This window comes from Phaseolus vulgaris, chromosome 2 (assembly GCF_051622355.1).
Source record: "Phaseolus vulgaris cultivar YP4 chromosome 2, ASM5162235v1, whole genome shotgun sequence".
NCBI classification, from domain to species: Eukaryota; Viridiplantae; Streptophyta; class Magnoliopsida; order Fabales; family Fabaceae; genus Phaseolus; species Phaseolus vulgaris.
Window position 1 is genome coordinate 33398392 of NC_143499.1, and position 27463 is coordinate 33425854.

General features: G+C 30.9%; 1 protein-coding gene across 1 annotated transcript; it reads right to left on the reverse strand.

Annotated features, from left to right (window-relative positions):
- Nucleotides 1–229: 229 nt before the first annotated feature.
- On the reverse strand, nt 230–8909 carry HK3 (histidine kinase 3). The gene is made up of 10 exons (XM_068620354.2): nt 7027–8909; nt 6418–6699; nt 5812–5981; nt 5245–5457; nt 4728–4914; nt 4588–4639; nt 4242–4471; nt 4033–4131; nt 2671–3803; nt 230–1318 (listed from the first exon to the last, which is right to left on the reverse strand). Exons 1-10 carry the CDS (start codon nt 7516–7518, stop codon nt 1090–1092), a joined length of 3087 nt encoding a protein of 1028 aa, XP_068476455.1. The 5' UTR covers nt 7519–8909; the 3' UTR covers nt 230–1089.
- Between the last annotated feature and the right edge of the window lie 18554 nt (nt 8910–27463).

Below are 27463 nucleotides of genomic sequence, written 5' to 3' on the forward strand. Positions count from 1 at the left end.
ACTGAAAGAAGATAAATGTTTGTAACTAGAATCCAGATCCTCCTTCAAGAAAGAACAAAGCGTGTCTGTTACTAAGTTTGAAGGAGAACAATACTGCAATTTGCATTAAATGTGAGGGAGAAATAAAGTGTTGAAAACATTACTCAACCCTGTTGAAAAATTTACTATTGAGATCCAAAACAAAAGGAAAGACATTCCACGATATGTCATGGCAAAGCAAGGCATTGAGTGAGTCAAAGGAAATCCAGAATTGGAAATGTACAATCGGCCAAAAAATGGTGGATCATTCAAACACTACAGTATATAATGTATCAGTTACATGTTTGCAAGCCTAATTCCAGCACTGTTAAGAACAAAGGAAGCAAGCTGCTGTGATACATCAATCACCATCTTTATTGTGAGTCCTGTACAAAGATTTGATGGTATGCACTTCCTCTCCTTGATGCCAAGAAGCTAATTTTCTTCCTTTCACCTGAATCAAGCCCTTGTGATGCATGCATCAATACACATAAAATGTAACGTGCCTAGGCTAGATTACTGTAAGTCGTATTATTACATACACAAGGATGAGACTCTAGAACCGTATTATAATACACCCTAGTCTTCTAATCAGCTTCCATCGTTTTGAATGAGAAGAGCGGCTGACTTTACATGGAAGAATAATGGGTTTTGGTACTACCCTTAACAACCAATTACAACTCAATTGCAACCAATCAAACTTGGCTCCTATGTACACTCCCTGCCACAAAAACAATGTTTTAAACCGGGGACCTTAAAACACAGCAGAACAGACAACAAAATAGGTCAAAAAGGTAGAATGAACCATTTCTGAACTTCTACAATATTTTCTCCCCTTTGTTCCATTTTCTTTTTCTTTCAGATGAGATAATATAACATTCTTCGGTATCTAGTGAACAACCACCAAACTTTGAGGTAAAGTATTAAAACATGCACTGCCTGTTAAATAGGGAATATACTCTTCGGAGACTTCTGAACCTATTTACCCAATTCAGAGTGTCCTGGAGTACAGACAGCTATGCTTCCATTATCAATAAACCTCTTGTTTAGATCAGCACTGTGTTTTTCTTTTCAATATGACTGGAAAAACCGTGAGACTTCTCTATAGAGCTGTTCAGCTTCAAATGGTTTTGAAACGTATCCATCCATGCCACCCCCTAGACATTTCTCATGTGTAGCCTGTATCACATCTGCAGTCATGGCTAAAATGGGTACATGCCAGTTTGTAGCATTGTCCTCCATTGATACTTCTCTGTTCACACTTTGTTCCATCTCCCTAATTTTCTTTGTTGCTACAAAACTGTTGGAAAAGAATTGTCATTAGTGAATTGTAACATGATGATAAGGATTTAGAAATAAAAAGTAGATAAATTAATATTTCAAATAATTTTTATTTACACGGACAAATGAATTAATTCCATTTATGGGTTCATGGCCGGTCCCAAGGCCCGGACTAAAGAGAGTTGTGTTTGTCCCTTGACAACCAACATGAAATTTGCTGAAAGTTCAAACACAGATCACTAACTATGGATTATAGATGATTACTTGAAAATATCACTTTGTATAACCTGAGTACAATGGCGAATGAGCTACCTCTGCTACATCAAACTCTCAAATGTAGTGTTCAATAAGCAAGAGTTCTCACCTTTCTAGACAAGTGAGAGTAATGCAACTACCCTAGCAGTGCCTGAATAGACTTCATGCTTGGAATATTGGTACATTAGAAGATAAGTCTTCAAAGGTGGTGGACATTATAATTTGAAGAATTCACATCACGTATGGGTTGAAGAGTAAATTAAGGAATTAGACGCTACAAGATTTATATCTCGGTATATAGAGATAGTGGGGCAAATGATTGTGGCCATTATTGTGGTCAACGATTGGAAGGCCAGTGCAGTGGGTTATTCTCCGGTACTACCAAATGCCCTCTGAGGGTTATTTATGATTGCGATGTGCTTACCAAGTTCAAAAAGAAGCTTTATCGTACTATTATATGATCAAAATATACTTTATGTAGTAAAGATTGAGTTTTAAAAGGACATCAAGAGAAAAAAAGTGGGAATAATAAAAATGAGTACGTGAAGATAAAAGAACAAGATACTGAATTCTTGTATATTAGGAGATATTGTTAGACTGTCAAGAAAATTATAAAATCGACTAAGATGGTTGTGATGCATGTACAGGTCAATAGAGGCACAATGAGGATAGTACATTGCATGGATTTTAGCCCTTTTAAAAAGGGATCGAGAGAGGCCAAGAAGCACATTAAAGAAAATTATTGCAAGAGATTTAATGGTAAATAATTTCCCCAAGAATTTTGTTTCTAACCAAGCTCAATGGCATCATTTGATCTGTGTACCCGACCTCACTTAATGAGACATGTCTTTAGTTTACAGAAATGTCAAATGAATTATAGTATTGCAGTGGCAAGTTAGACTCCAAACACCTTTTATTCTAATATACATTAGTTTGTTTGACAATTTTGTAACACAACATGTTTTCCTTTGATGTAAACTGTTCAGTAAATATTGCAATTATCTTTCAGATCTATAAAATAATTAAAAGATCTTTTCTATGTTTTAAGAGATTTCGAATATCAGTCCAAATGACAAATTCAGATTCTTAAAGAAAGTATTCCAGTTGCATACATACCCGTCCATTTCTGGCATTTGAATATCCATGAAACAGGCATCAAACTGATGGGGTGGCTTCAGGGAAGCGATGGCATCTTTCCCACTGCTAACACAAACCACATCTGCTCCATACTTTTTCAATGCACCAGCTGCTACAGCACGGTTCACAGCATTGTCATCTACGATTAGAATTTTCCTGCCACAAAGAAGATGGCGAAGAGACAAACTTTGGAGCTCTCTATTTCGAGGAGCTCCCTTGTTTTGGACACCCATGGCTCGCTGTAGTGAGACCGCAAGCATACTTGCTCTCAGAGGTTTGGTGATGACAGTAGGATTATCAGCACCCAAGTTTACACTAGCTTTAAAAGAACTACTAGAATTAACAAGAATGAACAGCTTTGGGGGAACCCCATGATCAATTTTCCTTGTATTATTGACAAAGTGAGATGACAAACCTAAATCTCTATCCCAAACCTCCTGCTCAATCAAGACCATATTAATAACTATATTCCCATTGCTTATGGTTAGCAAACCTTGGTTTAAATCAGAAACCATCTCAACATGAATGCCAAGCCGTTGGATGTGATATCTTGACACTTTTGCTCTAACAGGTCTTGGGTCAATAATTAATGCAGTCATTCCCTCAAATTCTGAAGATGCTGACCGAGGTTGGCTGTTTGTTTGCTGAATTTTACACTCGTTTGAACTGCGGAGACCATTGCTGAATACAGCGGTAAAAGTGAATGTGGATCCAATCTTGGGTATGCTCACAAATCCAATTTCTCCATTCATGAGACCAACCAAACACTTGCTAATGCTTAGGCCAATACCTGTTCCTCCATGCTTTCTGGAAATGGATGGACCTACCTGCATGAATGGTGTGAAGATGCGGGGCTGAGATTCAAGAGGAATGCCTTCACCTGTATCCTCAACAGATACAATCAAATTGACAAGATCACTCGAGGGGGATGAAAAGGAACCAAGAGGTCCCTCTTGACTGAAAGCCCTGAATCCTTCCCAGCTCCGGCGACTATCAGCTACAACAGAGCCGCTCAAAGTATTTTCTGAGTTGGATTCTTTGTCAACCTCTATTGAATGGACAACCTCCTCAACAAGATGGACAGTGATAAAAATATGTCCTTTGTCAGTGAACTGCCAAAATATTTCAGAATCAGTTTTGATGATACTTTCAAGAAATACACATCAATTTTTGCTCCACTAATAGTCGTGCTTTGCTAGAACACAATTAGAAGATTTTTTCATGAGACTAACTGTAACATGCTTATTAGGCAAGGATATGGCACAAGGAAAGATCACTAAATGACTTTTATGATACACTACAATACCAGACTAAGTAACTTCTCTCTAGCTATAAATTTACCTTAATTGAGTTACCCATGAGATTGGTAATTATTTGTCGAAATCTTCCTGGATCACCTATTAGAAATTCTGGAACCTGATCTGACACATAAACTGCCAACTGTGCTTCCCAAAAAAAGTAACGAAAAGTTATTAACTATAATTAGACTACACGCATTTTGAAAATTCGATCATATGACAAAGGACAACAGTAGACAAGAGATTTATTACCTCTACCCCTTTTCCTTGAGACTTCTCAGAAAACAGTGACAATACATCATCCAATATTGCCCGTATATCAAAAAGCACAGCCTCAAGCTCTAGCTTACCAAATTCAATCTTAGCTTGATCCAAAACCTCGTTTATTAGTGACACGAGAGCCTTTCCGCTTTCCTGTGCTGTCCTAACATATTCCTGTTGGGTTACATCTAGATCTGTGTCCATAAGCATATGCAACATCCCTGAAAATTCAAATTTAGACAAGGGTCATGGCTGATTCAAGCTCTTCTTTTTTGTGAAATGTTTATAGTTAAACATTGGATATTGTAGACTAAAGTATAGACAGAATACAACTTACCTAAAACACCGTTCATTGGTGTTCTGATCTCGTGGGAAACAGTAGCAAGAAACTGCAATTATTGTTGATTAAGCCCACATGATCAAAATGAGTTAAGCCAAAACAAGAAAAAAAAGTATATTTTAAGGAAAGCTACATACCTGGGATTTTGCAATATCAGCCGCCACGGCTCGTTCCCGAAGTTTCATCATCTCACCGTAATCATCTTCTACTTTGGCGATATGATTCACAGTGGCATGGAAAATATATCCAACAAGGAATGCAATAACTAGGATACCAAATGAAGTAGTTATTGCCAACCATGGCCAAGGTGGTTTCTGCTTGAACCTGTGATAGCATCAAAGTTAATTTTGATGAATAGTTCAAGTCTTATGACATCTTCCACATTTTAATCATTGTAATGTATTAATATAAATCAACAGAATCGATGAACCCAAAAAGGTGTGACAACTTCAGATAAAAAGAACTCTAAACTAAGTACAGCTAGCAGCAAAACCCCAAAGTACAAAATTGTGAAGTATAAATTCATGTGACATTAATACACCTTGTATTTAATATATCTTCTACTATTTGAAGATGGCACCGTTATTCTTACAAACTACACTGAGCAATAAGCCCGACGGAGATGTTAGATTCCTTCTATAGCATTATTCTTACCTACAGTGCATCTCGTGCTTCCTAAAAGGGTCTCCGAAATTAAGAGTGCTGACACGATAGAACTCATCCCCTGATTCGTTTGAGCCATACATGGCAATTGGATGAGTATGATTTGTAGTATCATACACATTAACAATTACAGTTTGCTTGCTAGCAAGTTGCTGAAGTAATTTCTCCACCAATGACTCAACATCAAAGACTCCCCCAAGATACCTGCCAGCAAGCATCAGTGAAGACATAAAAATGCCATTCCTTTTAACACTGTGTTGATAATATTTTTCTCTCTTTTTCATATCAGCTTCATTGAATTTAAAAGTAGATATGTTACTTTAAAAACTTCTAATTATCACAAGAAAGAGCCAATAATGTTCACCATTCTTACATTAATAGAGTTCATGAATATTCTCTCTGAAAATTTAAATACAGTGATTAGTTACTTAGTAGACTAGTTACTTCAGAGATTTAGATGACCAAAAGGGAATAATTTAAATTATATGAATGATAAAATAAACTGACAAGAAAAAATTTAATGAAAGTCATGCAAAAAAGTTAAAAATTTTGGCACACCCATCAGTCGCTTGAATTCTTTCATTTGGGGTTGCATTTGATGGAAGATCTCTCTTGTAGACAGCAAATGTCAGGATAACCCCTAGACGATTTGTTTTTAGCAGCCTGAAGGGTGCAGTTAAAACCCCTTTGCCTGATTCTCTTGCACGCAGCACATTTTCACGGTCTTCCTGTTGATAAACAGGTGAATAACTGTGACAACCATAACTCCAAAAACATCGCAATACATTTCAGGCACTGAACAGGAACAACGTGTCTCAATTCAGCTTTGTGATATTCATCAAATTAGAGACTATTCACGCACGTATTCTATTATTCTCTATTAGGAGCGGTCCCATCAGGACGGCCAAGAGAAAGGAAGAATAAGGATACAAAAACAACCATCTGGGAGCAGACATAGTTTTTCTTCAAAAATATTCTCCCATAACATAGTGAATGACCACTAGAAGACCAGTCAAAAACCATACAACCAGGAATAAAGAGCTTAGAATGGATGGATTAAAATTATCATCAAAACATCCAACTCATTTGCATAGCATTTTCATAATTAACTATATATAGCTCAGATGAGCTCCACCTAAAATTTGACGAGTATAAGAAACCTACCTTTCCAGAAAGCACATTAACAGAAATCACATGTGCAATTGTATCTTGTGCAAAAATGACAGGAGCATATTCTTCCTGGACGGGGGATGGCTCCAATGCCTCTGGGGCATAATCATCTTTATGAACCGGGTTCTGCTCTAGAGTATCCATCCTCTTGATAGTCCAACCTTGTTGCTTTTCAAACTGTTCCCTTTCAGAATGGAGCACCCTTACAGCATATGCAACGCCACTTGTAAGAGGCCTCTCAAAAGCTGTTCTTTCTGTGTACCTTGCAAAAGTTTTCTGCAAGTTTTGGAAGTTAGATTGATTAGCAGAGGTGAGATAAAGACGATAGGTCAAAAGAAATCGGTACCTATTCCATCTTTTCCAGAAGTTCAAGTTCAATAACCTTGTTACCAAAATATAATATTAAAACCCCAATATTTTTCCACAAAAGAGGGGTGCGAAATGCTGTTAGACACCAAAATTAATGACAATGAAACAACTCCTCATAACCCCGTGTGCATAAAAATTAAGCTAAAATATCACCTTGGAGCATAATATACGAGAACTAAAAGTAAAAGGTGAGGAATTAGGTCTTGATTTGCGATAGCAAATAAAGAGTAGTACCTGATCGATGGCTGAGGGGTTCTTGGCATGGTGAAAGGTGGAGATCAGAATTGACATGGCTTGGATATGGTTCATACTGACGTTGAACTGATCCTGAAGCATCCTAGCCCTTTCATCACACAAGCTAGCCAGAGTTTCTTTCCTCTTCTCAATACCTTGCAAGCTCAAGTAGCACAAGATCCACAAAGATACTATAATCCAACCCACCACCCATGTCAGCAAAAGCTTCCTCCACAACGCTCTCTTCACTTCCTTAGAGCCAATATACTGGTAGTACTGTTGATGGATTTTGCAACCCTGCCCTGAGATCTTCTCCCACCATTTGTGCCACATCTTTCCACCCCCACCACCACCTGGAAACCCCATCTTGGTGTCCATAATTCCACTGCTAATAAACCAGTTAAGGTAAATGACAGACACAACCCAGCAACATAGCACCAAAAGTAGATGCCCCACTTTTAGACCAAACCCAACTACATGGAGCAAACTCATCCACAACAGTAACCAACACAAGTTAAAAAGAAACAGTTCCAAGAGGTTGTGGGTGTCAACTCTAGCTGATTCCAGGTAGGCTTGGGTGAGAGGAGAGAACCGCTGTCAAATCCACAGAATCCCCTCAAGGCTAACTCACACGCACCCCTATTCACTAAAAGCTTTTTAGACTTGTAACTGAAGGAAATTCAAGATTTTGAAGAACAACAGCACAAACCCAATTCCTAAAAACTAAGAGGTTTGAAGGGGAAGAAAAAATAAAAAGGACATAATAATAATAATAGTAGTAATAATAATATTAATAATAAGGGATGTGACCTTGATAAGATGCTGTCTTATCCACCCCAATAGCTCAAAATTCAGAAATGCAAATGAACACTGAAATTCTGAGGCAGATAAGAAAATTCAAATACCCTTTAAAGAATAAAAGAATCACAAGATTCTGGGTTTCTAATTCTAAACAGAAACTGATACTCCTTATTATCTTGTCAGCTAGCAGCAGCTACCAACCAAGACGCAGAACAAAAAGGAAGGGCCAAAACTAAACCTACAAAAGATTCGATTTTCACTATCACTCAGCAAAGAAGCTCTAGCTTGCACTTCATGGCCCTAGAACGAAACAAGAACAACACAAGCACGTGAATGTGTTGGAGAAATTTTTTTATTTCTCAGAACCGCTCACTGTAGAAAGTAGGAAGGCAACAACTAAACTCAAAGAAAGAAGCTAAAAAGGCTTAAAACAACGAGTTCATCGAGCTGAGATAGGAGAATTTGGCAAGGCGAGATGATAAGAATACGGTAGCAAAGCACAAATGTTTTTTCTATATTATTATTATTGTTATTATTATAGGGCATTATCTCTTTCCAAACTATCCACTCATAAAATAATAAAAATAATTTGAAGAGAATATATACATTATTTTAAGACGCTTATAAAAAAGCGAGTAAGAGAATTTGATAATAGAAATATTAATAAATGAGTGCAGAAAAGGCATAGTTCCACTGAGCAGAAATGAGAGGCTTTGTTAACTTTGGTTTGCTTTGTGTTCACATCCCTATCCATCCATGGCAGTAGACAACTTCTTCACGCTAAGTCGTTAGCTGTGTGCGTGCGTGCGTCTGTTTGTTTAGCTGTACTTTGTGTTTCCAAAAGTACCCCTGCATGGAACCAAAATTTCAAGAATCAGCATAAGCTTTTTTCTCAGAATGGCATTTGATACCCCGTACTTTATCAAAATTGCCATGCCAGGACCCATAGTCAAAAGAGTAGTAGGTAGTCCTACAACAACTGTAGAGACCACGCATCATTCCAATCTCTATTCTTCCCTTTTCTTACACTTCTAAATCTCTCTCACATTAGCTTCACAATTTATTTTTTTTCACTCTTCCACATCACCACCCTCACTGTTTCCCACTTACCTATTTCAGCTTCTTCTCCCTTTTTCCCCTTTCTTAATATTATGCTCTCTCCTAGATTTAACTTTATGTGCAATGCGTATGTATGCAAGCTGCTTTTTACGCCACCAAAAATCGCTTCAACATCTATGAATTTCAAAATTAAATGCTTTCTTTTATTACCGATATTGAAACCAAACTTCACAACTCCATCTGAAAATCTCCAATTACAATATCCTTTCTTCATAAATGTGTGTGTATGTTTGGTTTGTGTGTAAAGTCTTACAAAAAGTTTGTGAAATCTAAAACACCAAAAGGGAGAAAAATAATTAACTTATGTTATTTTACGGGAATTTTGTATTTTTATAAAATTAAATATGCTAAATTTGAATTTATTTATTGTAAATTATTTAATTCTTGAAATGTTTTGTTTAGAAAGGGGAATTTAATTTTATTAAATTTTAACCTTTTTTTTATAGAGTAGTTTAGTTACCAACAAATACAAAATTACTACGTACAAAAAGTATCATATAAATAACACTAATAACATTGATAAAAAATAATTTCTAAAACATAAAAAAAAAATTATTCAAATTTCAACAACAAGAATATGGTTTCATTTCATCCTTCAAAAAACAATCGTAATTTTTTTGCAAAATTGCATCTAATGGAATAATAACATATGCAAGTTTTTACGTGTAGAAAATGACATGTTAAAAACTCTCATTCTTTTTATTAAAGAGATTTAAGAAGGATTTGCGTTGGAGATTTTTATACTATCATTTGTAAAAGTAGACTATGTTTAGTTTTTATCAACTAATCAAGTTCATTAAGCAGACTAACTCCACAAAGTTACAATTGAGTGTTATTTGAAACTTAACGACTCCTAACTAGATAAACCATGTATTGTTTGAACACTTTTGTTAAACACATAACTAACACAACACTAGTATTGTTTGGAACACAATCACTCTTGTTAAAATGGGTTTACAAATAAATGTGATCTATATCATAGGATTTGAGTCACTAGATTGAGATTTAATGTATTTCAATGGATAAAAGGTTTATAGACTCTTCTAGTTTACTAAAGCAAACACAAACAATGTTCTTGTGAAGCTTAGAGCACAAAAAGCCTTGAGCAAGAATATTGACAGTGTTTCGACAACTCTTAATCACTTGTTCTTGATCTTCAACTTAGAAGACTGCTTTATACAGATAGTTGAGAAAAGAGTTGTCATAAATCTTTTTTCTGCCCGTTGAGAAGCTTCACTTTAGGTATTCACCTTCAAGCTTGCATCTATCTATGCAAAGATGTAAAGATGCATTAATTGTGCTTCATGCCATGTTAAATGGTTTTCTCTTCTTTAAGCAACATTTTGATAGCTGACATGACTTATCAAGTTTAGTTCTGAAAGTTTTTATCCGAATTGGAGTAAAGCAGTAAATCATATGTGGTAGGTAACCTTTCTAGGTTTGATAAAGAGCGGGTTAGGATTTTTGTTGATGTGGCTAGGATCTTTAGCTCATCATTCAAGAGATCTTTGATTTTGACAGGAGCTTTACAAGATTTTCTTGGTAAACATGAAGATGAAGATATTCTCTGCAACACATAATAAACGTAGAATAATTCATGGAGAATAATGTTAGTTAAGACTATTTATGCATATCATCTTATCAAAAAGTTTCTTATCAGACGTAACAAAAGACCATAAGGTGTTATATCGTCGGTTAGATGGAGCACTTATGTCTCACATGATTTGTTTGAAAACTATCATCTTACAGACAAAGCATATTCATGTTTTTCATTTTTCATTGAACAACACTTAATCAAGATCATCAAGGATCTATTAGACTTTAATCAAATGGATCAAGAAAACTTTGAAAAAAGTCAATCAAGAAATAATTCAAATGTACACATAGATAAATAAATAACCGTAGCATTGTCAACCAAAAAATAAGTCTTATTAATATCGGCTTAAATCTTTACTTACAATGGTCAAAGAATAATCTCTTTGACATTGATAAAAAAAATCTTGGATGATATTGATAAAAAATAGTCCTACCAATATTGGTGGAGAAAAACTAAATAAATGTTAATTGAGAAATAACCTTATAACCTACATTTTATTAATGTCAGTGAATAAACAATCTCAACTTATATGAATTGAAAATAATGTTAGTTGAGTCATATTAAATAGAGTTATGATATTTTGACACCCTGCTCCACCTTACACCCACAACAAAATATTAATATTTATAATAAAAAAATAAAAAAATCTCTTTAATGAAAATATAAGAAAAATGAAGAATTAAAATAATTTTCAAAATTAAAAAACTATAAATTTCTATAAATAATTAAAATATTAATATTTATTGAGTTGTAAGGTGAAAAATAGTGTCAAACAAATATTTTTTTTATTAAATGTTATGTTTAACATCATTGGTAAATAACTGATGATCCTGGTAAAAGAATCATTAACTCATACCCTTAACGCAGATCATAAAAATTATAATAGCAATGATAAAAAATTAACTAAGATCAATTTTAATATAAATTTTCTTTTGACATCAATAAAAAAGTTAATGTAAGTGTACTAGATTTTGACCTGGACTAAGTCGAAGATGTCCTAATCAAAATCAAACTAATGATATCGCGAATAAGGTGGAATAAAAAAAACTAAAAATGAAAGACATATTTAAGAAATAATAAAATATGAAAAAATTGAAAAATCTTGTTAATAAAGTATAATTTGAATTTATTTAATTTCTTAAGTAATAAAATTATTCTCATTAATTTATTATATTTAATTTTTTTATCCAAAAAACAAATTTTATTATAATATATTTTAAATTCTTTATTCAGCTTAGTTTTTTTTTTCAAAGGCATCGTTAAAAAATATTTAAGTCCAATTAAGAAATTATTACATCTTGATTTTAATGTATACATTCTCATTAAAGTTTTACCAAAATTCTCATCAAAAGTAAATATTTTAGGAGAACGCATCTTGAGTCATAATTAAATATTCCAACTCATATATCAACATGTATTCAATATATTGAAGTGAAGTTTATTAACCTTTGTGCAAAAGCACAACAGTAAGTTAGAATTAATGAATTTTGAGGAAGCGAGAATGATTGTGATGGAATGAAGAGCGAATTGAAAGAACTGAGGCATGTTGGAAGGAAGAAAGGCATAGAGGAAAGTAATAAAGGTAGATAGAAGGTTGATCTGTGTGTAAATTGAATTGCGATAATAAGGCGTGATAATGCATAAACGTTGTCATAAGAAATTCGTCTACCCTAAGAGTGATAACCGGGTTGGGTGCGACCTTTTCTTGATGTGTTTACCTCATAGGAGGCAAGAAGAAGACAGAGGTTGGACAAAGAATTTGGCATATGGGCATAAATTGAGTGGAAGATGAAGGGCAGAATGGGAAGTGGAAAGTAGTTGGGGAGCATAAGAAAATGCAAAGTGGTAATTTAGAGGGAAAGGGAGTGGCAAGATTGAGGTCGTTTTAGTTGAAGAGGTGCCCACAAAACTCATTAGCTCATCACTACTCACTTCTTTCTTTCTTCTGTCCTTTGGAGTGGGAGCTCTGCCCAAAAGGTCTCAACTTCTCTATTTTTTTTTGTCTGTCACAATGACCTCTTTTGTTTCACTATGTGTTTCTGTCGTTACCCTACTCTCAATAAATGTAAAATTTACTACTCATCACAATGCGTGTTGGGTTGTGTTCGCTACTCCACCAACTTCTTACAAAAAATATGGGATCATCTTATTATTTTTAATTCCAAAATTCTCTCTACACTTTTATCTTTATATTTTTTTTAATTTTAACAATATTTTTTTAAGTATGGTAGAGAATTTGTTACATTCTTTTTTCAAGTGGTAGTAGAGACTCATGACAAATGATTAAGGTAAATTTTGTGATGTGTTAATTAATGGTGAGTGTGTTTTTGTTCAGTTATTTTTTTTTAAAAGTCATATAATCTAGAAAAAAATCAACGAGATACATTAATAAAGTACAAAACTAAAAAAATAATATCTTCGTATTGGAAGTCGAAAACAACGAATCTTTTCGTCAACCTTCTCACATACACTCAAAATGATGAAATTGTGATTGGAGAAAAATAGAAGTGTTGCGACTGAAAGAGAAGTATGGGATGCGAGAGTGCAAAAGTTATTTAAAAATGTGAGGTTATGGTTCATTTAAATTTTTTAAAATGATTAAAATAATTTTTTACAATTATTATCGAGGTGCAGGGGATATGGAGGTATTTGTATTTAGTGATTGGAGATTAATAGAGGGTGAAGTTGAGGAAAGAAATAAAGAAAACTTTCCTTGTACCTTTGAAGAGATCGTAGGAGAAATCGTATAGACCAAATGCTATTACATTTTTGCCCTTCTGAAAAGTTTAATTTTTTTTCCAACCATACACACAGTACATTCTTTATTTATTTTATATTTTATTTAAATATTGATAATGAATAATTTAGATTTATATTTATAGATAATTTAATTTTATATTTTATTTAAATACTGATATTAATTAAATTAAATTTTTATTTATTTAGAATTTTTAATAATTTAAGAATTTTGTTAATTTATATTAAATAATTTAGAATTTATATTTATTAAAATTTTTAATAATTTAGGAATTTTATTTGTACAAAATATATATGTCAAAAAGTTTGTAAAATATTTTTACATAAATTTTATTTTGTTTATGCATAAAACAATTTAATCATATTTTATTTTAATTATAAAGATACATTTATAATCTTACACTTTTATTTATATAAAAATAATATTTTATCAATCACACCTATTAGATCATTCACTAACTTCATAAACTTTCTTTTTATTTCTTATCATTTTTTCCTTAATTCAAATTACTTCATTTTCCATTCACTTTCACCTTAAATTTTCTCAAATCCACTCCATCGAATCTATTTTCAAATCCAAATAAAACATAAAAAATGTTCTTACAAGGTCGAGTACCTTTCAAAATGACTATTGTAGCTTCCATCTTCTCGTCCTTACAACTCCTGTATTCGGCGTCTCCGTCTGACAAGTCCTCCAAAAATAACAGGATAAAATACCTGCAAAAGTACTACGACACTAAGTTAGTCGGAGGAGTATGGATAAAAAAAATTTCTTCTTAAAGTTTTATGAACAAATCCACAAATAGGAGAATAAAAAATCTAACTTGCAATTCTTATAGCAGTTAACCCATTTCAACAAACTTTTTATGAGTCAAATAAGGGATGGGTCAAAACACACTCAATGGGTCTGCATGTCCATCAATCAAATTTACCAATACTCTCCCATGTTAATAAAATAATATTTTCGTGTAGTAGTATAGTAGCAGCATTATCTATGAGGAGCGTCACTTTTTAGAGTTTAAACAAGTTCTGTAAGTTGTTCAATATTGTTAATATATTGTGCTAAAAATGGATGGTTAAAAATGAAGGTGAAAAAGTGGGCACTCCTTTTAGTTTGACCTCTCATGATCTTATTAAAAAATTGATGCGTTAGACTTATTTGTTAATTACAGTAGACTAAAAACTTTGATTCATCCCACATTGGAGTGCATTGGCGCGTTGGTGACCATCTAATGAAAAAAAAATTAAATTATTTAACTACACAAATTTAGTCAAGAAATTCAAAACATATTACTAATTTTCTCTTAATTTTTCATTTCAATGTTAATTTTCTATTAGTAATAGAGGAATTGAATTTAAAAATAACAAACATGTAATTTCTTTTTTAGTAACACTAAATTTTAAAAAAAAAATTATGGAGTGTGGGACTTCAAGGAGCTCCTATATAGTTTGGCCAAAAGTTGACTTGGTCTTTTAGAGTATTGATCATTCAAATAAGGTTTAATTGAGGCTCAATTAAGACTGGTTTATGTCTCTACAAATTACAAAGAAAAATATTTATATTTACATTTATACATGTATTGATAAGTTTTACAAGACTAGAGAGGGGAAGGAGAAATTCTTATGATCTAGACTCCAAAATATGGGAGTCTTCTTCTTTTTGACTTCTTCTTTCTTAACCCTTTTAGACATAACCCTTGTTAGTGGCCTGATATGAGCTCCTCCAAATGGTCTTCAATCATTCTAAGTGTTTTATTTATTTGAATGAGATTAAATTATTTGAACTTTCTAACATGTGTTTTGTGATAGTCGTCCAATGAGTAATAGATGGTCTACTAGACCACACCACAAGAGTTCTTAACTTGAATTTAAGATATAAACAAGTTGTAACAATAAAATACTCCCTAGATAAACATTAAATGTTTAAAATGTTTGTTATATGTTCTACTTGACAACACAGTTCATTGAGTTATTTTTTGTAGACATTGTTGATGATTCTTTTACGGCAAGTGTATCAACTCAGAAGTAATAATTTGTCCTTAAAAACGGGTATCGAACCCCAACATTTATTTAAAATCCTAATAGTTATATTCACTAAGTATAAGAATATGTACAATAATTGGATTTGATTTGATATTGACAATATAGTTTGCATGAAATTTAAATAAAAACAAAGTAAATAGTTAGTTGATTCAATTGAGAAAGTTGGGATTGAGACCTTTGTATTTTGAATAGCATGATAATATTTTATCCTTTGATTCATATTGATGTCCGTATAAAAATCATTTATATCGATTCCTTGCATATAAAATTAGTAAGAGAGTCTCTTACATGTCGATTCCTCGTATATTTATAAAAATTTCTTATAATTATGATTAAATGTTGATAGCAATTAACATTTCAATTTTATTTTCTTAGCAATCAAATATGTTAAGCATTATCATTTGGGTCAGAAACTTAAAGTGCTTTCCAGTGAAATCTAAGGATCTAGATCATAGAAACAAGCATTACAAATAAGATGACAATACCAATCATTAATCAAGAACAAAATATTATATTTAAATATCACCTCAATACATAAGAGTTTGAACATATTACTCTCAATTCCAAAGGGTAGAATTAGTCACTCATGTTGGCTATTACAAGCATTGAGAACAAGAAAAGAAGATAGTTGTCTCCTCTAGGGTTTCTAACACCTTCTATACTCCCAACTAGATGTCTAGGGTTGTGCAGTAGGCCTCATATTTAACCTAGTTAGGTTTGGGCTAAGTGACTTTTTGCCTGAAAAAGTTGCATGGAGAAAGGCCCAACATCACTGGATTGGGCGAGATTGGGCTTGCTTGGGCGAGATCCTCTGCAAGCTTCTATCTTGGGCGAATTTAGGCGAGCTTGGGTGAGGGTTGGTGCATTCCAGCTTTCCCTTATTAGCTTTGTATATTTTCCTTTTGCCCTTTCATCTCCATTCTTCCCTATAATCCTGAAATTAACACAAATTTGAGAATAAATGGTTCTTATTCAAATTAAAATAAAAAATTATGTAAAAATGTTTAAATTCATAAATGAGAAATTATTTTATAGTTATTTATCAATTAATATTAATAAGTGCATGTATTTTAATATGAAATACTACTACTGAAATTTGGCACTTGTCAACTCCCCCAACTTATAACTTGTTTGACCTCAAGCAAAGTAAATGTATATCACTAACTAAATCATATTTGAATTTAAATATCAAAACAACTTAATTCATTAAACAACAATAAAATAACAACTCATCAATTCATCAAGGAATTTCTTCTCATATGCTCACAGAGAGGTGTTTCTCTATATTTTCACGGAATCATAACAAATCACAATTGTTTTTCATTTCATCTTCATATCACAAACATATTAGAAACATGAATATTGAGGCCTTTTACTTGGTTATAATGAGGATGAGCTTTCAAAAAGTATTGGTTTTTCAGATAACAAAATGCACATCTTAAAGAAGAAGGACATACCTATAATCCAATTATAGCACATATATGTTATCTAATCACCATTTTCTTTTCTTCACGTTTTTCCTCATTTTCTTTTTACTTATTCATGATTTTAACATGAATTATCTTGCTTTTTGTTTTCTTTCTCAATACCAAACCTTGATTTTTACTTTATCATCTTCAATACCAAACCTTATTTTTCATTACTCTTTACTGCAAGCCCGTAATAACTTTGAATATTTCTTTTATTTAACTTATGAGTCACACTTTTGCAAGCAATTACATCCTTTTTACCAAATGGTACTTCAAGCAATAAACCCTTCATGTATAATCTTTTGGAAAAATTTGCATTGAGTTATTCTTGGATCATGGTTAATACATATTCCATACTTCCAAGCCAATTATGTTATACTACCTCAAGTATTTTTACCTTTTTTTAGAGTGAAGTAACTCTTAGCAACATCACTAAAAAGAAGATTATTGTACTATCTCAAGTTCAGATCGTACATATACCGATCAAGTCCAAGTCGAATGTGTTCATTTCGGCCTAAATCATGGGAAGGCCCATGACAAAGTAAAATTGACCAAGATTTGTGGGATTATTGTTGATGAAATCCTATGGAATTATCATCATATAATAACATTAATTTGGATAAATATGTTATTGAAATCAATCTTATTAACGCACAATATCCTGACCTATTTGAATGTTCTGATTTACCTGCACAATGTCCCTGATTATATTACATAAATGTTTTGATTTACTTACGTAATATTTCTTATTATATTACATAAAAGTTTTTATTATAGTATAGAATACTTCGATTTACATACATGATATTCAGATTTCATGAAATGATATTACAATACAACACATTAAAATCTAGAAAAGCTGGTGTCAAAATCCAAGCTCATAAAAGCTTATAAATAGATGATCACTCAGAGGGAGTAATCTCAAACTTATATTTGATACTATACTCACTATATACACAAAATCTAATGTTCTTACTAACTTTGGAATTTTTTTTTTTTCAGGTAGAACTCTCATGGAGTCGATTTATTAAAGCTTGAAAAAAAAAAAACTAGTTAACCACCTCGAATTCTGAGAGCCTTATCTCGATGATAACAATTATAAATCCTAACTCCCAAAGCCATTATAACGTTAACGGCGCTTCTATGTTTTATTTTGTAAAATGAATACAAGTGTATAAAAGTGGAGACACAAATGAAAGTGATAAAAATAAAACTATGTCGGTGCCGTGAGTACCTGAGTGTCGCGCTGGTGAGTTGGATTTGTGACTTTCAGTTTTTGAATTTCGGTAGGATGAACATAAAAGATGCACTTTAAATGAACCAATGCCACTTCTGAATTTTTTAATTTACATATAATTGGAAATGGGTGAAGAAAAGCAGGTAAAACAGGTAAAATGTACATTACATGAAAAGATGTAGGTACATTACAAGTGCTTTAATTGAATTTTATTTTAATTGAAACCCCATTCACCCAAAAAAAAAGAGTAAAGAGGGGTTGCGAAACAGAAGGTGATTTTTTAATTGGGTTTAGGTTTCATTTTAAGTGAACCCATCCACCCAAGAAGGTAAAATTTTCATCCACATAATGTCACCACTTTGCTCCACAGAAAGTAATGGTTAATATTTTTAGAATCTCCATTATTAAAAATAATCTCTTAGTATTTGTTAGTATTGAAGTGATGTTGTTTTTAGACATGGACATTCCCATTTCCCCTTCAACATCTTCTTTTGTGTATATTATTAATTATTAAATATACACATACGTGTTAATTGCAATTTGATGGGTAAACGTTTAAGGATTAAAATTGTCACGTGATAAACAAACCTAATCAACCACCTTAATTAATAAAAACCATTAATCAAATCAAAATAAGTGCTGTAAATTCACACACCTTAATCCGACAGAGGATACTTCTTTATAAACATGCGATTAAGTTCTAGTGAAAAATATAATCATTTTAATATTTTATATTTTTTAATTTATTTTTTTCATCACGTAGCAAACTAAATGAGATAAATACTGAAAAAGAAAAAGAAAAATAATCCTAAAATTGAGAAAAGACACGCAACCTACCATGACAAACTATGAAGCGGTGGGACACGTACAATGACAGTGAAGAAAATAGTACTAAAAGATCATTAATTTAATAAAACATGATTAAATACCTAACCAAGAATAAAACTACTATTAAAACATTCATTATCAATAATGGAGGGCCACTATGCCTAATTCTTGTATGTGTAGTACCAGAGGTGGAAGCCAAATTGACAATGCCTCAATGCAAATAAATAGCCATAAAAATTACAAATATACTTTTGACATAGTTGGATTTAAGATAAAAAAAAAAAGTTACAACTTAAAAATAATTTATACAAAAATTAAAAATAAAATTTTAAAACTAGAGTTTTAATAATTTAACTAATACATAATATAATTTTAATTTGTAGAAGAGTAAATTTTATTTTCTTATGTTTTTATTTTAAGGGTGAAAAAAATACAAATTTAATATATTTAATTCTACAAAAATCAGGGAGTATAAGTCAACCCTAAAATAGTTTGGAGACCATTCTCGTTTTTCTCACTGGAGACTACTCATAAATGTGGTTGAATATTAATGTTGTAGAGCAACACTAAGTTTTTTAACTTCCTTATATATGGTGTAATATATAAGCATGTTACTTTGGACAGTTACTCTTTTCCCCCACTAACTTATAAATTTGGATCTTTCTTTTATATATGTTAAAACTATAAATTATCCAGGTCCAAGTTAATTAGATAGTTAATAACATTTTTTAATATAAAAAAGAGTTAATATGTAATGTTTCAAGATTTCGTTTCTATTTTTATGGTAATAACTGAACTGGTACGTCTCTGCTTCTTTTATTATAGATTATTCAAAAACAATGTTAAAAAAAAAAAACTTCAAATAAAAACAATTTTTTTCACTACGTTTTTTTGTTTTCGTTTTTTACTAGTTTTAACTTAAAGCTTATATTTCTTTCACCCAAAACAAATAACCTACAAGAAAAAGAAAGTTAGAGTTTTTTTTAATGTTAAATGTTTGTATACTTATATTTGTTCACCTTTCTATTTCCTTGCTTTTTTTAGAAGTTTTGTGGTAAATTTTTTTAGATATGTGCAATAGTGAAAGTGAAAATAGTTGGAAGAAACACATTTTTAAAAATTATTAAAGTTAATTATTTGAATTTATTATATTTTAAAAATATGCTTAAAAAATATTAAGTTATAATGTTAATTATATGTGTGTGAAATATTTGGATAAGTGAAACATTTATGTTGTAAGTGTTAATTTAGTATTATAATATTTAACAATTTCATTATGATAAAAAAATTCATTTACAATTTTTTTATAGTTCTTATATAATTATTATTGGAAAAAAAATTGTGGTTTATAATAAGAGTAATTTTATGATGAGAATTGTATAAAATCTGTCTAATGATGATAGTTAGTTTATGAATCGTTATCAAATGTTAGAAATGACGATGGTTGATTTGAATATCGTCATCACAAGTTTGAAATGATGACAACTAGGAAGGGAATCATCGTCATTTGTGTTTTCATACACTCAAATTGCATCATTGTGTGACGAGATATATAATTTTTTCTTTTTCATTGTGTCCACATCGTTATTTTTCTAATCGTTGTCTTCTTTCTATTGCCTCCACTACAACCATTTGACTTGTCTTCATTTGAGTTTGTTGTTATTGTCACCACAACTTCATATTTGTGTTACCACTACATTATATTTATGTTGTCATTCTAACAATATCATTCATATTGACACTATTTGATGCTCGCGGTCACTTTTAATGTTAATGTTTATCATTTTTTTATAATCATAAACTTATACATGTTTTTATATATTATAATTTTAAAATTTATTTATAATTTAGGTTTAGTTGTTAGGTTTTTTTCTAATGTTCTTGTTGATTGTGTTTTGTAAATTTTCATATTCTTATTGTTATATGTTGAACCTACTGATATTTAAGAGTGTCTAACCTCCTGCAAACTTTATTATTTAAATTTTGGGAAGTCCATAATTTGAGCATATTGAATGCACTTTAGTTTCCTATTTGAGATTTAATAGAAAAACTTGACTAGTACAACTCAAATTTGAATTGTCCCTTTGATTCACTTCATATAAAAACCAATAGTGGTAGTATTAACAATCATTTATTAAATCTTGGATTGTCTAGCAGGAAATTTTGAAAGTTAATTACATTTTCATATATATTAGTAATTTCATTTCGTACACTTGAAGAATAATATGAAATGTTGTCGAAATTTTGTGAAATATAGTAATGGTGACTAAAATTTACATACTAATCAACTATAAAAAAGTAAAATTTTCTAAATAGAATATGATCACAAACTTTGACAAAAAAAGAGTGAGATTTACATATATGGTGACACACATACAAAATGTAAATATGAATCAAAGTTGAATTAATTTAGTAATAAGTGATAACTACAAGGTAGAAGAATATATATAGTTTGAATCTATGCATTAACTCTGTTCATCCCTATCTTTCGTGTATATTTTAAATCCCTCTTTTCCTAAAAAAATTTGTTCAAATAAATCTTGCGAATATCTTTTCTAATGAATTGTGAATATATCTCAATCCTCTTTAAACATAAACAATTTGAATTTGAAAATCTCAAGTACCCTATTTTCTGTCACTCATGATCTCAAATGAAATTATTTGCTTATTATGTTTTGATTTGTTTTTACTAACCTATATTGCAAATACTTTCAAAATAGTTTCTTAAATAGATTAAAAAATGGAAAGATTGCAAATTCAAGCTTTCTATTTTGAGTGTCTAAGACGAAAAGGATGAAGGTATGAATATACTATAATATCCAAACCTAACCAAATAAGGTTCTCAAGTTCATATATATGGAGATTGAAGGTGGAGAAGAAAAGAAAGGCAAGTCAATCAACAACAAAGAGATATTGTGATCTTGAAAAAAAAATTGAGTGTTGCAGTAATCGTTTACTCTAGTTTTTAGAGCATTAAGTCTTTAGGGTTATGTGTGAGACCATTGTAATTCTTCACTCTGTGAAGTTATATTCGCGTGAACTTTCTTTGTGCTCTGTTTAAGAGTGTTCTTTGTTTTTTTAGAGTTCTTAATCTTAAGGGGAGGTTAAGAAAATGTAACATAAACAGATGAATACTTGTTGTAACCTAAAGATGTGAGAGTACTCATATAACCAGTTGGTTAGTGAAAACTCTTAAACAATTGCTTAAAGGAACTGGATGTAGCTCGAGTTAGGTAAACCAAGATAATTTTTTGTGTGTTGATATCTCATTATATTATTATTATTCTTATTAAATGATAAAAAAAATGCAAACTATCTTTATCTGCTACGAAAAAAAAATTAAGGTTCTCTTCAACTCTCTCCCTTTTAGAGTCAACTACACTTACACTTTTCTAAAACTAGACTTTATTATTCAAATCTATCATAATTTTTCTACTATATAGTCTTAGCAACACTTTTAATTATACATTTGATTAAATTTTATATTGGTTCTAAATTGTATTCAGCAATTTTTTAATAATTGTTTATGATATGATAATTTGAATTTATGAATGAGATATTCAATTAAATATCACTTTCATCAACGATTTGATCCACAATGATAATGAAAAAATATAAAAAAAGTAAAATATACTGTGACATTTTTTCATAGATAAAAGTTTATAAATATAAATATTAATTAAAGGGAGTGCTCATTTAACAAACTATTTACCTACTATTGTTATTTTTAAGAGCATCATAGGATGTGCTTTTATTTGGCATTTGAACTTTACAACTAAAACTGATAATTAAAGAAACTACTAGCAATAAAAATATTTTACTCTTTCTATAAGTACATGTATGTATGTATACATGAACTCAACATAAATATAACAGTGATTCCATTAATTAAATAGCAGAATCAATCACATAATTAAACATGTCTACCTACGTGACACTATGTAAGCATGTCGGCCGCATTGTTCACTTTTCATTCACAAGTATTTTTTAATAATCATTGTCGACTCTAAATTCTAGTATTCACCACTACATCAATAATAATAATAAGTTATTATTGGGACCAATGCTATCAAAATTAAATTTAATAAATCAAAACAAAAGTAGTTACAAAGAATAATCTCACTAAAGTGACAAGACAGTGTTGAGTAAAAATATATAGGGGGAAAATGAGAAAGAAAATTCATATAAGATTTGATGCATTTTGTTCTTGTATTAATAATAGTAAGTTAATAATGTTTTTATGATTTTAATAATGAGATTTGGTTATGATGAATGTAGGTTAAGCATGCATGGTTAGGATAGTTTTAAGGAGAGATAGAGAAAGCAGTATTCTTGCATCATATGGCAAAATACTTGCCCAATCACTTCTATCCACAACATCCCACTAATGAAAACATAAGCATCTCCAACCAATAACCACTTTTAATCGGGCCACCAATTTTCCTTTTCTGTTAACTTTATCTTCTGCCTACGCAAGGCACCCATGTTGGTCAACTAAACCAAACAACTTCATGCACACCACACAAGGCAAAACTCAAAACACCTAGATTAAATATGTTTTTACACAACAAATTATTATTTTTTCTTATTCTAAATTTTAAACTTTTTGAAAACTTGTATAATTAAAAGAAACTATTGAAATAAATATTAACAAACAAATTTTCAACATAAATTTTATTATAATTTACATTAGCATAAAATATTTTAACATTTTAATTTATATTTACGTGAGAATTTCATTTTCATGTAAAAGAAACAATGATCTATTCTAATATTTTTTCTACTAAAAATATTGAAAAGATCTAAAATTTAAATATAAAACTAATTTTACATAAAATTATAGGAAAGAAAAGACATATTTAATACATAACTAAATAATTAAAATTAAAATAATCCAAAAACTTTTGGATACTAAATAGAGATGACAGTAAGAGGGGAATATCATGGTGATGGATTAAAAAAAATGTTGATACATTTAAATTTCACTATCAACTATTATAATTATTAATTTTTAAAAAGTAAAGTTCCTACTAAAGAAACCAGTTGATTAGAAATAAGCAACATATATGAATCTTAAAATAATTTAACCTAAGAAGTTAGATCACTATAGCTTTCATTTATTTTAATATGTATGAGGATGGAATAAGGTGGACACTAAACCAAACAAAGTACTTGCCAATCCCAAGAAGACAAAGAGGTTTACAACTACTATTCTTAGGAGAACACGCAACCTAGGTATGAAATTAAAGTCAGTGTTTTCCCTCTTCATCTTTATTTTGGTCACACATTTCATGTGTCATCATAACTTTTAATATTGTAATTAATCACATTAATGGAGCAAATTCTTGTTTGAAACCGTGTTTAAAAAATGTTATGAAAGGTTCACAGTAGTGGGGCAGGATTAGTTGAATGTGGGTTTTAAACAATTTTAAAAGGAGGGTTGATCTTTATGGGTGAAAGAATGTGTACGATGTGTTGGATGAATATTGTACAAATATTTTTTTTTTCTTTTAAATTTACATAAAGTAATAAATCTTGGAATAATCTTATTTTTTGTGATGTGTTTTGTTAGAAGAAATGTTCACCAAAAAGTTTATGCGAGGCAGAGAAGATTCTTAGTTTCAATAATTGTTGCCTAATGCCTCTTGTAAAAGATGGTAATGTGAAATAAAGGGACAAATAATGAGCTAAGAAGAAGCATGATGAGTGGTGCCTTGTAGATGCATTAGAGTTTTTTTTTCACTTTTTGGAATTTAAAAGGAAGAAAAATAATATAATATATATTAATGGAAACCTAATGGGACACGTGGTTAATGTGAACAAGAGTACAGTAGTAATTGAGAAGTCAGAATTAAAACTTGTCAAAAGTAGAAAGTATAAACAATTAAGCAGTGGTATATAGTTTTGTTTTTGGGGTTCGATGCAGTGTAGTGAAAAAATTGAACATCATTTTTGTTTTTTGTGTTTGTATTTGGACAAAGACTCTACCCTATACCTTAAACTATACCACTCTGCCGGAATATTTGAAGAGGTCTACTTTCCTTTTTCATACATCAGCAATATATTTTAGAACATTAATTAAAATATTTTTATCAAAATGATTTTAAAAAATAAATTAACTTATCAACAAGATAATTTATGAACACAGACATATATATATATATTATTTACTTGGATACACTTTATTAATACTGCGTATTCGTATTTTTTAGTTTTTAGTTATTCATGTGTATTTGTATGTATGAGAGGTATGTTATTGAGTTTGGAAAGATTAGAGGAAGAAGATAGATAAAATAAGAGAGAAAAAAATTTAAAAACTGCTCTACATTCAAAACTGCTTCTAATAACTATTTTAAATAGGATAATCAATCTCTCTACTCTCATGTCAGTTAAGTGACCACAAATAAAAAATAAAATTAGATTAACGTACGAATATCTCTGCACTCCGATCAGTTAAGTGAGAACAAATAAAATAAAATAAAATTTTAAAATTAAAAAACTGTTTTATTAACTTTTAAAATGATAAAATGTCTAAAAATAGCCAAAAATAAATTAATAAAACAAAATATTAAATAAAAATAAAATAGAAAAATAATTTAAAGCTTTTTTTATATATAAGTATAGATTAATAGGTGATATAGGTTTATAAAAGTTCATCTTGTATTTACTGCCATTGCATTAAAAGTTTAGAATATGTAATATAAATAATTTCTCAGTATCACAGACATTTTGCACATGATGAACAGACAAATTTATTGTTTGTGTACGACAACATATTTCCAATATGTAGTATAAAAACATATTTTTTCTTGTCTTGATACACCAAGAAACATACTTTCGTGTAGGATACTTTTGTAAAACTAGATAGGATGTAGGAATAGAATAAAGGGGTGAGAATAACACTGGCAACGAGCTTATGATAGGGAATTTCTTTCGGCAACTCCATAATTATTGAAATTTAAACTGAATTTGAATTTTAAATTTTACAATTTATTTTTAAATCCATAAAACGGTTTTCAAATTGTAGAATTCGGAGGCGAATTTTGTATTTGAATTCTACAATGCTTCTGAATTAATTTGAAACACAAAGTTGACTTCCAATTTGATATTTGGAATTTATGGATTCAAAAATGACTTTTGAATTATAGAATTTGGAAGCGAACTTTGTATTCAAAATTTCACAATTCAAAAATTATTATACCTTACGAATTCTAGAATTTAGAATATGAAGTTGATTTCCAAATCCTATAATTCGAAAGTCATTTTTAAATCCAAAAAATAGTTTCTGATTTGTAGAATTTGAAAATCAACTTTGTATTCTGGATTCTACAATTCGAAAAATGACTTTCGAATTGTAAAATCCAGAAACCTACTTTCTCTTTCAAATTATATAATTCAGAAGTTATTTGTGAATATAAAAGTGACTTCAAAACTATAGAATTCAGAATAATATTTACTTAAATTTTAATTTTATTAAAGACAAATATGATTTTTTACCAAAAGTATAAAGGTGGTAAGAAATCATGGAGGTGGAGGAAGAAATTGTCCTTACTATATTAAGTAAGTCTATGTTAGTCAGTTAATATGATTTACGTTTCTGTTATGGTTTACATTTTCCGTTATCAATTATTCACCTAGTTGTTATTTGCTTCCCATGCATTGTATATAAAATCATATGCTCCTTTAGCCATACATGAATGATAATATCCTACTTTAGCTACGTCTCTGTTATCATTCTAAAATGGTATCCTAAGCCATAATTTTTTTTTCTCTCCTCCCATGACTTCCCCCTCATCTTCTTCTTCTCCTTCTCATTCTGAACTCTCTCCCATTGATCAGTGCATGACTAACCCTTCTGTTGTTCACCATTTTCATACCTTTATCTTTCTCAAGCTCAATGATGAAAATTTTCTTCTATGGAAACAACAAGTTACTGCCACTATGCGTGGTCTCCAACTTATGCACTTCTTGAATGGAACTGAAGTCCCCTCTGAACTTCTGACTCAAAACAACCAAACAGTGACAAAACCTACATATAGCACCTATCATCAACAAGATCAACTCCTTGTGGCATGAATTCTTGCTTCTGTGTCCTCTTCTTTGTTAATCAAGATGGTTGGGTTGGATTCTTCTGCTGAAATTTGGTGTCGTCTTCTCACTGACTTTGCTTCACACACTCGTGCCATTGTCAAGAAGTTTTGTCTTCTTCTCAAAACTCCAAAAGAACGACAGATCCATCTCCATTTACGTCACTGACATCAAGAAAATTGTAGATTCCCTTGTTGCGGTTGGTTCCCCAATATCTATTGCTGACCATGTTGATGCCATTTTTTATGGGCTCTCTGCAGATTTTGATGGTTTCATCGCCTCCATTCTTTCTTGCAAAGATCCATACACGGTAGATGATATTGAAACCCTCATTCTAGCGCAAGAAGAACGTTGTGAAAAGCACAAACTGGCGCATGACTCTATTCTGCAGGTAAACACGGTATCCACTTCATGGAATTTCAAAAACCAGCACAAAAAGAAACCTTCCAACTATTCTTCTCATGGAGGCTGATCTCAACATCCATTTGGGTTTCGTCC